The 18,226-nt window shown below is 37.4% G+C and overlaps 1 protein-coding gene across 2 annotated transcripts in view; it reads right to left on the reverse strand.

Annotated features, from left to right (window-relative positions):
- The window catches only part of MICU1 (mitochondrial calcium uptake 1), a 217,163-nt gene that overhangs the window by 171,874 nt on the left and 27,063 nt on the right, over positions 1-18,226 (reverse strand). For both annotated transcript variants that reach the window (XM_061405282.1, XM_061405281.1), the window contains exons 2-3: positions 6,624-6,785; positions 6,008-6,182 (exon numbers count right to left, since the gene is read on the reverse strand). In XM_061405282.1, the coding sequence (XP_061261266.1) occupies positions 6,008-6,182; positions 6,624-6,784 (336 nt within the window). In that variant the 5' untranslated portion in view covers position 6,785. The remainder of the gene's footprint in view (positions 1-6,007; positions 6,183-6,623; positions 6,786-18,226) is intronic.

Raw genomic sequence — 18,226 nt, forward strand, 5'->3', positions numbered from 1 at the left:
AATAGAGCTGCCACATGATCCAGCAATCCCAGTCCTGAGCACATATCTGGAGAAAAACATTGTTTGAAAAAAAAATCCATGCATCCCAGTGTTCAATGCAGTACTGTTTACAACAGCCAAGAGATGGAAGCAAACTGAACATCTATTGACAGATGAATGGATAAAGAAGATGAGGTACCTATACTCAAGGGAATATTACTCAGCCATTAAAAAGAATGAAATAATGCCATTTATAGCAACACAGATGGACCTGGAGTTTATCATATGAAGTAAAGTAAGTCAGAAGAACAAATATCATATGATATTGGCTTATGTATGAATCTATGTAAATGATACAAATGAATTTATTTGCAAAATAGAAACAGACTCATAGACTTAAGAGAACAAACTCATGGTGAGGGGAGGGACAGACTCGGAGTTTGGGACTGACATGTATACACTGCTACATTTAAAACAGATAATGAACAAGGAATACTGTATACCACAGGGAATTCTGCTCAATATTCTATAATAACCTAAATGAAAAAAGAATTTGAAATAGATACTTGGCATGTGTAAACTGAATCACAGTGCTGTACACCTGAAATTAACATAATATTGCTAATCAACTATACTCCAATGTAAAATAAAAAGTTTGTTTTTTTAAAGAAGATAGATAACAAGTATTGGTGAGGGTATCGAGAAAAGCGGACACTTCTGCACTGCTTGTGTAAATGTTAAATTGATTCAGTCATTATGGAAAACAGTATGGAGGTTCCTCAAGAAATTAAAAATAGAACTACCATATGACCCAATAATCCAGCTTTTGGGTATACAGCCAAAGGAAATGAAATCCGCATCTCAAAGCGGTATCTGTATTCCATGTTCACTGCAGCTTTGTTCACAATAGCCAAGGTATAGAAAAAATCTGTGTTCATCATGGAATCTCAAGGGACTTCAAAGAACCAACATAATTTTGAAAGAAGAACAAAGTTGGAGGACTCTTAACTTTCTGATTTCAAAACTTATTACACTCATAAGAAGAATGTGGTATTGGCATAAAGATAGGCATATACACCAAACAAACAGAAAAGAAAGCCCAGAAATAAACCCTCATGTACATCATCAAATGATTTTTGACAAGGGTGCCAAAATCATTCAGTGGAGAAAGGACAGTCTTTTTGACAAATAGTATTGGGAAAACAAGATATCCACATACAAAACAAAAAACATACAAAAAAATGAAGTTGGGGGCATCCCTGGTGGTCCAACGGTTAAGACTTCCAATTCCACTGCAGTGGGCACGGGTTTGATCCCTAGTCAGGGAAGTTCTGTATGCTTGAGATGTAGCCAAAAAAGAAAAAAACAAGAAAACTTTTTAAAAAGATGAAGTTGCACCCTTATCTAACTCCATAATCAAAAATTAACACACAGTGAATCAAAGACCAAAATGAAAGATCTAAAACTACAAAACTCTTAGAAGAAAACGCAGAACAAAGCTTCAAGACACTAGATTTAACAGTGCTTTCCTGGATGTGATGCCAAAAGCATATGCAACAATAGAAAAAAAAGAAAGACTTCATGGGTGTACCTATGGCTGACTATTGTTGATGTTTGGCAGAAAACCACAAAATTCTGTAAAGCAATTATCCTTCAATTAAAAAAATAAAGTGGCCAAAAAAAAGGTACCATATATAAGTTAAAAAAAACCTGCTGTACATCAAACAATAATATCAATAGAGTAAAAAGGTAATCTGCAGGAATTAGCAATTAGATCATATAGAAAACTACTAAAATTCCATTAAAGAAAATTTTAAAATGGGCAAAGGATGTGAACAGACATTTCTCCAAAGAAGATATACAAATGGCCAAAAAGCACTTGAAAAAATGCTCAACATCATTGATCATCAGGGAAATGCAAATGAAAACTACATCAAGATACTATCTCAGATCCATTAGGATGGCTAATATCAAAAAAACAAAAAAATAACACGTGTTAGCAAAGATGTGGTAAAAGAGGAACCCTTGCTGGTGGGAACGTCAAATGGTGCAGCACTGCCAAAAACAGTGCTTCCATAAAAACAAGCACTTCCATTAAAAAAAAAACACACAACTGAAAATAGAATTACCATATGATAGTACTTTGGCCACCTCATGCGAAGAGTTGACTCATTGGAAAAGACTCTGATGCTGGGAGGGATTGGGGGCAGGAGGAGAAGGGGACGACAGAGGATGAGATGGCTGGATGGCATCACTGACTCGATGGACATGAGTCTGAGTGAACTCCGGGAGATGGTGATGGACAGGGTGGCCTGGCGTGCTGTGATTCGTGGGGTCGCAAAGAGTCGGACACGACTGAGCGACTGAACTGAACTGAAAGCAATTTCACTTCTGGGTATATACCCCAAAGAATGAAAAGCAAGGTCTCAAAGAGATATGTATATACCCATGTTCAGAGCATCATTATTTATGATAGCTAAAATGTGGAAGCAACTTAAATATCCATAAGCAGATGAATGGATAAGCAAAACATGGTATATACATACAGTGGAATACTACTCAGCCCTAAGAAATTCTGACACATGCTACACCGTGATAAGCCTTGAGAACCAGGTGCAATAAACCAATTACAAAAATACAAATACTATACAAATCCACTTGCATAAGGTTTTTCTTTCTTAGATATTCAAAAATCATAGAAAGTGGAATGGTGGTTGCTAGGGGGATCGGGGAGAGGGGATAGTACGGAGTTATGTTTCATGGGTATAGATTTTCAGTGTTATAAGATGAAACAGTTATGAAGATGGATGATGGTGATGGTTGCACAATATTATGAATGTTTTTATTACCACTAAACTGTACACTCAAAACTGGTTAAGATGGTAAATGTTACAGTACATGTGTTTACCACAAAAAATATTGGAAGAAAAAGAAGAGAGACCTTGGGGGAGTACTGGAAGAACTAACGAGGAAAAAATATGAAAAATATTTAACAGATATACAGGATACATTGTAAGGATTCAAGAGAAAAGAAAGGACATTTAAAAAGAATTCCAAAAGAAAAGAAATGACAGTGAATCAGTACTGAAGCAATGTGTAAGAATTTTTCAGACTTCAGAACTTGAGGTTTCAAAAGGGACAGTAAAATTAAAGCTAAAAAATAAAACAAAGCTAAATAAAATAAAAAAGAGAAGCATGCACAAACTAACAACAATAGTATGCCATGAACTAAGTGATAGGACAGTCCTAGACCTTTGTACTTGAGAATTTGTTTAAATTAACATAAAACACACAAGACAACCAGGCCATGCACAGGAATAAAAACAAATTCAGGACACTTGTTTACATCTGAAGAGGAGGCGAGAAAAATGAGGTCAGGAGAGTACACAACAATGTATTTTTTATATTCACTGCTTCTTCTTACAAAAAGAGGAAAACACACAAAAATGAAGCAAATTTAGCCAAATGTTAAAACCTGATAAAAATGAGTTGTGGGTACATGTATATTTATTATAGTAGTCTCTATTTTTCTCATTGGATATTTAAAATATTACAGAAAAATCAAGAGAACATAAAAGAACAAAAGCAAAAAGTTTACATGAAAATGATGGCTCAGAGGTAAAGAATCGGCCTGCAATGTAGGAGACACGAGAGGTGGGAAGATCCCCAGAAGAGGAAATGCAACCCACTCCAGTATTCTTGCCTGGAAAACCCCATGAACAGAGGAGCTTGGTGGGCTACAGGCCACGGGGTCACAAAGACTGAGCCACGGACATGACTGAGCTACTGAGCATGCAGGCATGATGATATCAAAGGCAGCATGTAAAGATGGTAGCAGTTTGGTATTCCAGGGTAAAAATCTGAATAGAACAGTATCTAGAAAAAAGTGCAAGAACAAAAATGAAGCTTATTATTTTTTAATTGAAAGATAATTGCTTTACAATATTATGTTGGTTTCTGCCATATATCAACATCAATCAGCCACAGGTATACCTATGTCCTCTTCCTCTTGAACCTCTATCCCACCTCCCACCCCATCCCACCTTGATGAAAGGTTGTCACAGAGCCCCAGTCGGAGTTCCCTGAGTAATACAGCAAATTCCCACTGGCTATCTATTTTACATATGGTAATGTATATGTTTCCATGCTACTCTCTCCATTCGTCCCACTCTCTACTTTCCCTCTCCCTGTATCCATAGTCTGTTCTCTATGTCTGTGTCTCAATTGAAACTGAAAGTGTTAGTCACTCCGTCATGTCCAATTCTTTGCAACCCCATGGACTGTAGCCCTCCAGGCTCCTCTGTCCATGGAATTTTTCAGGCGAGAATACTGGAGTGGGTTGCCATTCCCTTCTCCAGGGGATCTTCCTTACCCAGGGATTGAACCCAGGTCTCCCACAATGTGGGCAGATTCTTTAGCATCTGAGCCACCAGGGAAGCCACCAACAGAAGTCTTCATTGCTGCCCTGCAAATATGTTCATCAATACCACTGTTCTAGATTCCAAATTATGCATTAATATAGGATATCTGTTTTTTTCTGACTTATTTCATTCTGTATAATAGGTTTTAGGTTCATCCATCTTATTACAACTGACTCAAATACATTCCTTTTTATGGCTGAGTAATATTCCATTGTATATATGTACTATAGCTAAAAATGAAGCTTATAATTTAATTAATGAGAGAAGAATCTTCAACATGTCTGTATATAGACTATGTAAAGGAATGAATAACAAAGAGTAACTAAAAAAAAGGATACAGAAAGAATAAGTGTTTAAATAGGTTTGGGGGGACAAGATGACAAATGGGATGATTGCCTACTCACTGAGACTTTAGTGAAATAAAGAATATATTTCAGATTTAGATTAAAAAGGGTTTATAGCTTTGGGAGTTACCAATTAAGTAAACTACACTGATGGCTTTTATTTTTTCTGTGAAGTATAGGATATAGTCAACTCAACTGCTAGGTAGAAAGTAGAAGCAGAAAACAGAAGATTCAAAAATAAATGTTTATTTGGGTCATTTAGCCCTACAATATATTTGACTATAAATGAAACTGCTGGTGGCAAGATAAATTTGAACTTTCCTTAAGTTCACTCAGGGCAAAAGATTAAATAGATGTATCATTTTGGAAACAATGGCATGATGGATAATTAACTTGTAATGCATAAATTCTGTTCAAATTCACTTTAATCAGAAGTGGATTTGGGGAATGACATATTTAAGAGCTTCCTCCAAGTAAACAGAAGATCCCAATTCTCAAAGGAACTATTCTTACTTGCAATTATACATGCTCCCCAGCACACATAAAGTAACTCAAATTATCTTGTTGTATTGATTAGATATATTTTTTAACAAGTAAAGGTAATTTTCAGAATTTCAATATCAATATGCAAAATGTCTAAGAAATTCAGCCTTTTGACTTTTCATCACATGTCTGCTGAATAATTCAAACGCCCACCATCACAGGGATTACTAGAGAGGAGCTAAAACTTTTCACAGGTAAAGCTATATACAACAACATACTTTGTTCAAGATTTTAAATGCTAGAGTTATGTAAAGTTTATGCTGTCCTCAAAAAGTAGTTGATTTGTAGACTTCCAAAGAGATCTTCTGCCTTTATAATTTGGCATCATAGATCAGTATATCACAGACTCAACTTCACATATATGAGAACATTCAACATGAGAAAGATCCAAAAAGCAATGATCACCTTACATAGGTGAATTGAAGAACAAAGAAAAGACATATTAATCTTGATTACAAATCCTATATTCTTCTCACTACCCCAATTAACTTCACATTCAAAGAATACATTTGCCTTAGAACATGATGGAAAATTGCAAAGAAGTGAATCACTTCAAAGAGAATATAAATCATTTGAAATATCTGATAAAAGACTCAACAGCATTATTCTAAAATATAATTAACTATAGTTATATATAGTTATATATAAAATAACTATATAGTTATATATAAAATATAATTAACTATAGTTCTAATTAATTTATAAGATTGTGTTCCATACTTTTCTATCTCTGAATCCAGAACGTTTCTTCTTTTTCTCTTCTGGATACGGCTCAAGACAAACACCTGCAGCCTTTTTTTCAGCATTACAATCTTCCCCTTCCTCTTTACTCTTCCCTTTATCTCCAAGTTCACTCTTGATGTTGTTTGCAGATGGTGGAGATTCTGCAAGGGCCCTGGACATACAAAAAATAAAAATTAAAAAATCTATCAATCAATAAAGTCCATCACATTAAACAAACAAAGATTCTCAGCTGGAGCTTAGCAGGAGTAACAGCAATGAAATTCATTAAAAGTTATACAAGAAAAGATTGCTCAAAAAATTAAAAATAGAACTAACATGAAATCCAGCAATTCCACTTATGGTTATATGTCCAAAAGAACTGAAAGCGGGGTCATGAGGAGATTTTTGCACTCATGTTAATAGCAGCATTACTCATAATAGCTAAAATGTGGAAACAACCCAAATATATACTGATAGATAAAACTGATAAAAGAAATACGGTATACTCATATAATAGAATAATATTAAGCCAGAAATCAACCCCTTTTCCATAAAAGAGACAACTGGAAGAATAAAAGTACACGTAGGAATAGGATGGTCAGTTAACACTCACCTTTTCCACAACAGACCAGTACTTGCAGTTACTGCAGATGCTCCAAGAAAAGCCACCATCATTAGTCGTCGCCTGATCTGGGTGGGCTGTGATCCTCCATGGTACCATCGAGAGCCCACTGCCAGCTCTGCCAACGCAGAAAGTGAGTTAAGACGAAACATCCTATGGACGAAAAGTAGAAATATTATTCCTAGCAAATGGCAGTGACAATGATGATGATGATAATAACAGTATTAAAGCCAATAAACACTAGATATTTAATGGTAGACAATATTCTAAACACTTGACAATACCATGTATTATCCCATTAAATCCTCAGAACAATCAAATGAGACAAATACTACGACCCATAAACCTGATATATGAGTCAAGGTACAATTAGAAGAAACCATATGGTAATTTGAACAGGAAAAGTTTAATATAAAGCATTATTAATTACAATAGGCGAAGAAGTACTAAGGGGTAGAGACTTAAGATATAGGGAGCAGTCACTACTTACAGGGCTATTTCAGAGCAACAAAAAAGGAATGTATCTGTAAAGGGGCCACTCCCAACTGGGCCGAGATCAGACACTGTGGTGAGGATGCAGCTATGGACGTCTGAGAGATTTGCTAAAATGCTATACCAAAAGAACTCACCGTAAAGCCATCCACAGGTGACTGAAGGAGAAACGGGCATTTCTTCTAGATTACATGACTTTTTGTAGTGGCAATTCATTTAAATCACAAAAAGTAACCATGCTTCTCCTTTTTGATTTTCTCAAAGCATAGTTTACTTCTTCCTGATTTAAATTATCTTGTATTTTGTACATATACTCACATAGTCATATATTTGTAACATACATAAGTTTGCCCCACCTTCAACATACTTGGTTCTGAGTTTCCTTTAAGGTCAAAATTATTCTTCACCTTTCTGAAAACAGTCTAACACAGTGGTTGTTACATTATAACTGCTTAAAATATTTAACAATTTTACTTTAATATGAAAAATGTCAAGTTACAAATTACACAGGTACTGGCTCTGTGCATTAAGTGTGTTTCTCGGCCCCAATATACTATGTCTTTTGTTGTCTGGGTCCAAGTCAAGTTAAGACTATTTCGCTGTCTCCCTGAGCTGCTTACTGACTCTTCTCTGAGATCAATACTTATAATCTCAAGTGTATCTTTCTCCTAGCCTCCTTCATTCGACCTAGCTCCAACATCAAAGTTGGAGCTAAATCTTGCCCTTACAGATAAAGTGGGGAATAATTAGTTCTTTCTATGTCATATAACCTAAGCTTCAGCAACACAATTCTTATATCCCTTCCTATCCTAGAAGTCACCTCATTTTATTGCATATAATCTAGCAAATTCCAGCACCAAGAAGATTGTCCTTTTGTTTTCTTCCTGTCAGTCAACTTCCAATTCATTTTTTAATTAACATTTTCCAAACCCACAAGTGCATTCACACACAGCATTGCTTTTATCTATAACAAAAACAAGCATAACTAAAATACTCATATCTGGTGAAAACATTATTCCTCACTGACAACAGAAAGAAAAGGGCACTTGAAAGTCTTCAATGTGAAAGACAAATAACAACCAATTCAAAAGCTGGACCAGGGATTTCCCTGGCAGTCCGGTGGTTAAGATTCTGTGCTCTCACTTCTGAAGGCCTGGGTTCAATCTCTGATTGGGGAACTAAGGTCATGCAAGCTGTGTAGCATGGCCAAAAAAAAATCGAACTGCATAGGAGATGTGGAAGACAAACAGGAAAAAAACTAAAATAATAACGACAACATTAAGTAATATAGAAGGTAAAATGGGATAGGAATCCAATGACTCACGATCTAGTCTCAACTCTACTGCTAAACAGCTGTGCACAAAGTAAGCTCATCTCTCCTCCCCAGAGAAGAGTTTCATCTACTGATGAGACAACTGCCTCCAGGAGTTTTAGGGTTTGTTTTCTCTCTTTCATATTCTTATACCACTGGTGAAAAAAGATAAAGCAAAATTTAATCTATTTCAGTTAGGGGGAGAGACTAAAACAGTATATACATGGTTCAAAACTTACTAGCCTTGAGAACCCATTTCTGTATGGTATGGCTTCAGAGGATTTTAAACTTTGGAGGTCCTGAGTTATAGGAACATTCCACTTACATTGGGCATTGTAATTCAGTTGTTACTGTCTACATCTCATTTCACCACTGATTTTAATCTCATTCCCCAAAGTACACATCAAAATATATATCTATTCATCTTCTCTAGTGTAATTTCCAAAGATGTCAAGTAAACTGAGGGAAAAAATTATCTCACTGAGCACAGACTATTATAATTTAATTCCCAGCTTCGTACTGAAGAAATGGTGTAACTAGTTGAATGTGCTAATTTTTGATGAGAAAACATTTAAACAGATTTAAGGAGATTCACTTTCCAACTGAGTCTGGAAAACTGAATAGGCCAATCGGCAGCAGTTATGTAGTAATGAAAATTAACATGTACACTTATGACATGGATTAAATAAAATCAAAACCAGTGTATTTTTCTCTTCCCTAAGAGTCCCCATCCTTCTCCTAAAAAAATCATGCCTCTAAAAAATAGCTTTTATGTGAACTGAAAAAAGATGAAGAGGTATTTCTAATCAAGAAATGTCAGGGGAAGCAAGTAAAAGACAATTCTGTTACGAAGAAAAGCATTATCCATGCAACAAGAAACAGAACAAGTTAGTTAAAAACAAACAAATAAAAACCTGTAACAGTATAACATTACTGTGTTTCCATATCTATTATTGTTAAACTATTATGCTTAAGGTATCGCTTTTGGTAAATTTCAAAGGGGCACAGAACCAGAAAACCACTTAATTAAACATCCCTATTTTACAGGTGAAGGAACAAAGATCCAGATAAGTTATGCAGTTTACTCATAGCTAATTAGTACAAAAACCTACAGTAGATCCTAAAATTCTCGATTCCAAATAAACAACCCAAGGAAGGGGAATCACTTTAACTGTTTGCAGCAAAAAATATAACAGCCACACTTCAAAAGGAGATCAAGTGTCCAACCATAGAAAGATAAACAATTTTATAACAGACTACAATGTAATACAAATATTAAAATTATAACCCTTGCTGCTGCTGCTGCTAAGTTGCTTCAGTCATGTCTGGCTCTGTGCGACCCCATAGACAGCAGCCCACCAGGCTCCGCCATCCCTGGGATTCTCCAGGCAAGAACACTGGAGTGGGTTGCCATTTCCTTCTCCAATGCATGAAAGTGAAAAGTGAAAGTGAAGTCGCTCAGTCGTGTCCGACTCTTCGTGACCCCATGGACCGCAGCCTACCAGGCTCCTCCGTCCATGGGATTTTCCAGGCAAGAGTACTGGAGTGGGGTGCCATTGCCTTCTCCTTAATTAACTGTTCGCAGCAAAATAAATATAAAAGCCACACTTCAAAAGGAGATCAGAACCTAACAGAAGCAGAAGATATTAAGAAGAGATGGCAAGAATACACAGAAGAACTGCACAAAAAGATCTTCATGACCCAGATAATCACGATGGTGAGATCACTGACCTAGAGCCAGACATCCTGGAATGTGAAGTCAAGTGGGCCTTAGAAAGCATCACTACGAACAAAGCTAGTGGAGGTGATGGAATTCCAGTTGAGCTATTCCAAATCCTGAAAGATGATGCTGTGAAAGTGCTGCACTCAATATGCCAGCAAATTTGGAAAACTCAGCAGTGGCCACAAGACAGGAAAAGGTCAGTTTTCATTTCAATCCCAAAGAAAGGCAATGCCAAAGAATGCTCAAACTACCGCACAATTGCACTCATCTCACACGCTAGTTAAGTAATGCTTAAAATTCTCCAAGCCAGGCTTCAGCAATATGTGAATCATGAACTTCCTGATGTTCAAGCTGGTTTTAGAAAAGGCAGAGGAACCAGAGATCAAATTGCCAACATCTGCTGGATCATGGAAAAAGCAAAAGAGTTCCAGAAAAACATCTATTTCTGCTTTATTGACTATGCCAAAGCCTTTGACTGTGTGGATCACAATAAACTGTGGAAAATTCTGAAAGAGATGGGAATACCAGAACACCTGATCTCCCTCTTGAGAAATTTGTATGCAGGTCAGGAAGCAACAGTTAGAATTGGACATGGAACAACAGACTGGTTCCAAATAGGAAAAGGAGTTCGTCAAGGCTGTATATTGTCACCCTGTTTATTTAACTTATATGCAGAGTACATCATGAGAAACGCTGGACTGGAAGAAACACAAACTGGAATCAAGATTGCCAGGAGAAATATCAATAACCTCAGATATGCAGATGACACCACCCTTATGGCAGAAAGTGAAGAGGAACTCAAAAGCCTCTTGATGAAAGTGAAAGTGGAGAGTGAAAAAGTTGGCTTAAAGCTCAACATTCAGAAAACGAAGATCACGGCATCCGGTCCCACCACTTCATGGGAAGTAGATGGGGAAACAGTGGCTGACTTTATTTTTGGGGGCTCCAAAATCACTACAGATGGTGACTGCAGCCAGGAAATTAAAAGACGCTTACTCCTTGGAAGGAAAGTTATGACCAACCTAGACAGCCTATTCAAAAGCTGAGACATTACTTTGCCAACAAAGGTCCGTCTAGTCAAGGCTATGGTTTTTCCTGTGGTCATGTGTGGATGTGAGAGTTGGACTGTGAAGAAGGTTGAGCGCTGAAGAATTGATGCTTTTGAACTGTGGTGTTGGAGAAGGCTCTTGAGAGTCCCTTGGACTGCAAGGAGATCCAACCAGTCCATTCTGAAGGAAATCAGCCCTGGGATTTCTTTGGAAGGAATGGTGCTAAAGCTGAAACTCCAGTACTTTGGCCACCTCATGCGAAGAGTTGACTCATTGGAAAAGACTCTGATGCTGGGAGGGATTGGGGGCTGGAGGAGAAGGGGACGACAGAGGATGAGATGGTTGGATGGCATCACTGACTCGATGGACGTGAGTCTGGGTGAACTCCGGGAGTTGGTGATGGACAGGGAGGCCTGGTGTTCTGAGATTCATGGGGTCGCAAAGAGTCGGACACGACTGAGCGACTGATCTGATCTGATCTGATGGAGGGCAATTTGGTAATATCCATCAAAATCACCCAAATAAGTTGCATACAATGACGTAGCAATTACACTTCTGATTTAATACACTACTGATACACTTGCACACCTCTGAAATTACACATATAGACAGTTATTCATTTCATCATAAGTATAACAAACCCGCCTCTTTGTGACCTCATGGACTATAGCCTGCCAGGCTCCTCTGTCCATGTAACTCCCCAGGCAAGAATACTGGAGTGGGGAACCACTTCCTTCTCCAGGGGATCTTTTCAACCCAGGGATTGAACCTGTGTCTCCTACATTAAAAGCAGATTCTTTACCATCTGAGCCACCAGAGAAGCCCATGAAACAAACAGCAGAAGACTAAAAATCACCCCAAAGAGAATCAAGAGAGAACTGCTTAAACTATGATAATACACACAAGGCAATAACACATAGAGATTAAAAGAAAAAGAAAAAACTATGTATATATTTGTAAAGATTTTCAAAACATACTGTTGTCTTACTAAAGCAAGGTGTGGGATAGCATATGTAGTACACTACCCTTCATGTAAAAAGAGGGGAAAGAAGAATGCATATTTGTATATTCTTATTAAGCAACTCTGGAAGGACACACCAATAGTGTGTGTCCTATACCAATACGAATAAAAGTAAGTAATACCAACAGTGCTGTCAGGGTTGGGAAATGGGTAAGATATCAGACGGAGATTTTTATGACATAGCATTTCATGTTTAAAACTATGCTCCAGACTTTATCCTGAGGCTGACTTAAAATATCTGCTTACACTCTATGTTATGCTCCTGGTATTTATGACCTCTGACAACTGCACATGTAAAGAACAACTGCACATTTAAAGAACAACTGCTTGGCTCTTGCACTCCAGACACTGGCCTACATAAACCTCTTTTGTACTATTTCTGTTTGTTACTCAGCACTACTGTTTAAAAGCAATATCTGATAATACTAAGGCCAAGATGTATTTCTAAGATTTATCTATACCTGTGGCAGATTCATGTTGATATATGGCAAAACAAATACAATATTGTAAAGTAATTAACCTCCAATTAAAATAAATAAATATATATTAAAAAATATCTATATTTGGCAATCAATAAAACTCAGACCTCAACTAAAACCTCAGCTTTCAAAGTGTTTAGTTTACATGAACTAAGATTCTGAGAAAACAAGGACTAAGTGTTCTTTATATCTGTATTTCTAGACTTTAATACAGTATCTAATATTTAATACAGTATCTGTCACAGCTAGTTTATACAGGTCATGGTCCAGCGAACTCCATGAACCTGGAAATACAGCTGCTCTCTGAGAACTACATTGTAAAATCAGCAATATCTCGAGTACTCACAACTTCATAGTCATCTGAATGGCAGCTGTATACTAACCACAGAATTGGATTCAGTAGGCCATCAGAGCCTTAATCATTAAGTATCTTAATTATACACTTAACTCTCCTTTATTCTATTTCTATGCTCACTTAAATTGAAGAAAGTCAGGAAAACCATTAGACCATTCAGATATGACCTAAATCAAATCCCTTACAATTATACAGTGGAAGTGACAAATAGATTCAAGGGATTCGATTTGACAGACAGTGCCTGAAAAACTATGGACGGAGGTTCGTGACATTGTACAGGAGGCAGTGAACAAATCATCTCCAAGAAAAAGAAATGCAAAAAGGCAAAATGATTCTTTGAGGAGGTCATAAATAACTATGAAAAGAAGAGAACCGAAAACCAGAGAAAAGGAAAGACACACCCATTTGAATGCAGAGTTCCAAAGAACAGCAAGGAGATAAGAAAGCCTTTCTCGGTGATCAATGCAAAGAAATAGAGGAAAACAACAGAATGAAAAAGACTAGAGACCTCTTCAAGAAAATTAGATACACCAAGGGGACATTTCACGCAAAGATGGGCACAAAAAAGGACAGAAATGGTATGAACCTAACAGAAGCAAAAGACATTAAGAAGAGGTGGCAACAATACACAGAACTACACAAAAAAGATCTTCAAGACCCAGATAACCACGATGGTGTGATCACTCACCTAGAGCCAGACATCCTGCAATGAGAAGTCAAGTGGGCCTTAGGAAGCATCACTACAAACAAAGCTAGTGGAGGTGATGGAATTCCACTTGGCTATTTCAAATCCTAAAAGATAATGTTGTGAAAGTGCTACACTCAATATGCCAGCAAATGTGGAAAACTCAGCGGTGGCCACAGGACGGGAAAAGGTCAGTTTTCATTATAATCCCAAAGAAAGGCAATGCCAAAGAATGCTCAAACTACTACACAATTGCACTCATCTCACATGCTAGCAAAGTAACGCTCAAAATTCTCCAAGCCAGGCTTCAACAGTACGTGAACTGTGAACTTCCAGATGTTCAAGCTGGATTTAGAAAAGGCAGAGGAGCCAGAGATCAAATTACCAACATCCACTGGATCATCAAAAAAGCAAGAGAGTTCTAGAAAAACATCTATTTCTCCTTCACTGACTATGCTAAAGCCTTTGACTATGTGGATCACAACAAACTGAGGAAAATTATTCAAGAGATGGGAGTACCAGACAACTTGACCTGCCTCCTGAGAAATCCGTATGCAGGTAAGAAGCAACAGCTAGAACTGGACATGAGACTGGTTCCAAATTAGGAAAGGAGTACTCAAGGCTGTATATTGTAACCCTGCTTATTTATCTTATATGCAGAGCACATCATGAGAAGTGCTGGACTGGAGGAAGCACAAGCTGGAACCAAGATTGTCGAGAGAAATATCAATAACCTCAGATATGCAGATGACATCACCCTTCTGGCAGAAAGTGAAGAAGAATTAAAGAACCTCTTGATGAAAGTGAAGCGGATGACAGAGGATGAGATGGTTGGATGGCATCACCGACTCAATGGATATGAGTTTGAGTAAACTCCTGGAGCTGGTGATAGACAGGGAGGCCTGGCATGCTGCAGTCCATGGGGTCGCAGAGAGTCAGACACGACTGAGCAACTGAACTGAACCGAACCGATGTTCACTTAGTAATTGTGATCATAATTCTGCTTCCTGTTTAGACTGCCTTTAAAGAGAGAGCATGTTGATCTGAAGATGGGTGTTTCTAGTTCTCACGGTAAATTAAACTGGCAATCTACAAAGTGGTTTATAATTTTAATCTCCCATATTAGTCAGTATAATGAAGCTTCACCGAAGCAGATAAATTACATGGCAAATAATAAGATTCAGTTTGAGGCCTTGGTCCATGGTGACATCTTGCCCCTCTGACTTGCCATTTCATTCAAACTTATACCCCAGAGAGAATTTCCCAGAAGTTTTGCATGGCCAGAGTCACTGAACCTAGGGAACCACATTTACTTTTCCTTCTGCCCAGGGTGTAACTGAATAAGTGGAAGGCAATAAATGAAGCGTCTAAAGAAAGGGAAATGATGGGAATATTGTTTTGCTGGACATGATATAGATTGTTGTATGAAGTAAGCAAGACTACTTGCACTTTTTCTACAATAGTAATATAGGAATACATTTTTGTTGAAAATGTTGTTGTAGAGAAATATATAAAGAAACTATGTATACATGCACATATATATATTCTTCACATCTTTTCCACTACGGTTTGTCACAGGATATTGAATATCCTGTTCCTGTGCTATATAGTAGGACCTTGCTGTTTATCCATCCTATATATAAAAATTTGCATCTGTTAACCTTAAACTCCCATCCTCCCCTTCTCTAACCCCATTTTTAACTTTGATACTGACAAATTATCCTTCAACACTGACACTTCAATTTACATACCCACCAGCAGTGTATGAGGGTATTCCTTCTCCTGTATTTTCTAGTCTCAATCTTTCCATTTATATTAATACGATAGGTAAAAAATCTAATTTAATTCATATATACACTATAGGTATATAGGACTATAGGTAAATAGGACGATAAAGCAAGCTGAGTGCCGAAGAATTGATGCTTTTGAACTGTGGTTTTGGAGAAGACTCTTGAGAGTCCCTTGAACTGCAAGGGGATCAAACCAGTCAATCCTAAAGGAAATTAGTCCTGAATATTCATTGAAAGGACTGATGCTGAAGCTGAAGCACCAATACTTTGGCCACCTGATGCAAAGAACTGACTCACTGGAAAAGACCCTAATATTGGGAAAGGTTGAAGGCGGGAGGAGACGTGGACGACAGAGGATGAGATGGTTGGATGGCATCACTGACTCGATGGACGTGAGTCTGAGTAAGCTCCAGGAGTTGGTGATGGACAGGGAGGCCTGGCGTGCTGTAGTCCATGGGGTCACAAACAGTCGGACGTGTCCCGAGTGACTGAACTGAACTGATACCCTATAGTTAATGAGTTTGACAGTATTTGTTTATTTTTCAAGAGTTCATTGTTGGTTTTCTGAGGACCATTAGAATATTAAACTGCATTTATTTTCTTTTGTTCCATATTCCCAATCTACATGCTTTATCTTTCCTTACTTGCAAAAAGGGGCATTTGTTTCATCTAGGTTTTTTTTTAGGTATAAAATAATATATTTAGGTTAGATGTAATATTAATCCTTTCATTCAATGTTATTTTTAAGTAGAATGTTATTTTTATTAAACAACAACAAAAGGTTATAACTTCCTTAATCTGAACCATTTCAATACTTTTCTAATTCAATCCAACTGAGCTCCACCAGAGCTGCCTGGGAAGATTTGTTCTACCTAATGTTATGCTTTCTAATGACTGGTTACACTTTCAAAATACTTGAATTGATTAGTCATTCATCACATTACTGAAAAGAAAAGATGACTTAATCTAAACAGCAATGAAGTTCTCATAAATACCCCTCAAGTGTTTCATCTTCACACTAGCTAAAATTTACACTTCACATATACTAAAAATTACAGTGCACTCAATTCAACTGCAGTACAGGGACAGCTACTTCAGTGTTTCACAACACAGATGGATACAATTTTTAAAATTTATTTTACTAAAGCTACAACCTAGAACACTCATTAAATACACACTAGGCAGTAGTACAAACATCAACAAGTATATTGATTTCACTGATATTTGTAACACTTATTCTTTGCCTAGGGTGTGTGTGTTATCCCCAAAGTACATGCAATCTATGAAAGCAACAGTTGCCATGAATACAGGAGAATAAACAATAGGGAAAAAACGAGCATTGCTATTGCTATATTTAAGATTCACTGACTTCTGAGAGCAGATTTAAGCAGATTTCAGGTTGCCGGTGAAAATATTCCTTGGGCAAACTTTAAGAATTACTGTAATTAATATTTTCATAATTGATTTCATATCCATAGTTTACATGCCCATAGAGTTCACTATATGACCATCACTTCATGGCAAATAGATGGGGAAACAGTGGCTGACTTTATTTTTGGGGGCTCCAAAATCACTGCAGATGGTGATTGCAGCCATGAAATTAAAAGACGCTTACTCCTTGGAAGGAAAGTTATGACCAACCTAGACAGCATATTAAAAAACAGAGACATTACTTTGCCAACAAAGGTCTGTCTAGTCAAGGCTATGGTTTTTCCAGTGGTCATGTATGGATGTAAGATTTGAACTATAAAGAAAGCTGAGTGCTGAAGAATTGATGCTTTTGAACTGTGGTGTTGGAGAAGACTCTTGAGAGTCCCTTGGACTGCAAGGAGATCCAACCAGTCCATCCTAAAGGAGATCAGTCCTGGGTATTCATTGGAAGGATTGATGTTGAAGCTGCAACTGCAATACTTTGGCCACCTGATGTGAAGAGCTGACTCATTGGAAAAGACCCTGATGCAGGGAAAGATTGAGGGCAGGAGAAGGGGAAGACAGAGGATGAAATGGCTGGATGGCATCATCGACTCAATGGACATGGGTCTGGGTGGACTGTGGGAGTTGGTGATGGACAGGGAGGCCTGGAGTGCTGCAGTTCACGGGGTTGCAAAGAGTCGGACACAACCGAGCGACTGAACTGAACTGAACTGAGAGTTCACTAACCTGGGCTTATGTGTCTTCATGAAAGCAGAAACAAAGGACTGCAACTAATACAATATATAAAGCCTAATATAATACTTTGGGCTTAGACACATTCAAATGTTTGTTGACTTAAATAGAAATACAGTGTTTTGAATAATGCCAAATACTTATAAAAATACTGACTTAATAGGCTATTGGACTGAAAGTGAGAAGAATCAAGTTTCTAGCTTGGTTGTTTCTAAATGCCTTAACATGACAAACTATTTCTGTACTACTCCTCTGACCAGCATTTCTTTAGACCCGAATGAAATCCCACCTCATCCAAGTGGGATTTATTTACATAACTTACAAAAGTTGTGTAAAATACTCATTGCTACTCTCGATCCCTTCCTCTGAATTCCTATATAATTAACAGTTTGTACCACTATTATAGTGCCTTGTTTATTAAATCATTTTAATGTATGCCTGCAAACTTGCCAAAGAGACTACAAATCTAAAGATATGAAGCATATTTTAGCTTCTAAGTATCCCAAGTGCCAGTTAATGGAT

Source organism: Bos javanicus, chromosome 28, assembly GCF_032452875.1.
Source record: "Bos javanicus breed banteng chromosome 28, ARS-OSU_banteng_1.0, whole genome shotgun sequence".
Lineage (NCBI taxonomy): Eukaryota > Metazoa > Chordata > Mammalia > Artiodactyla > Bovidae > Bos > Bos javanicus.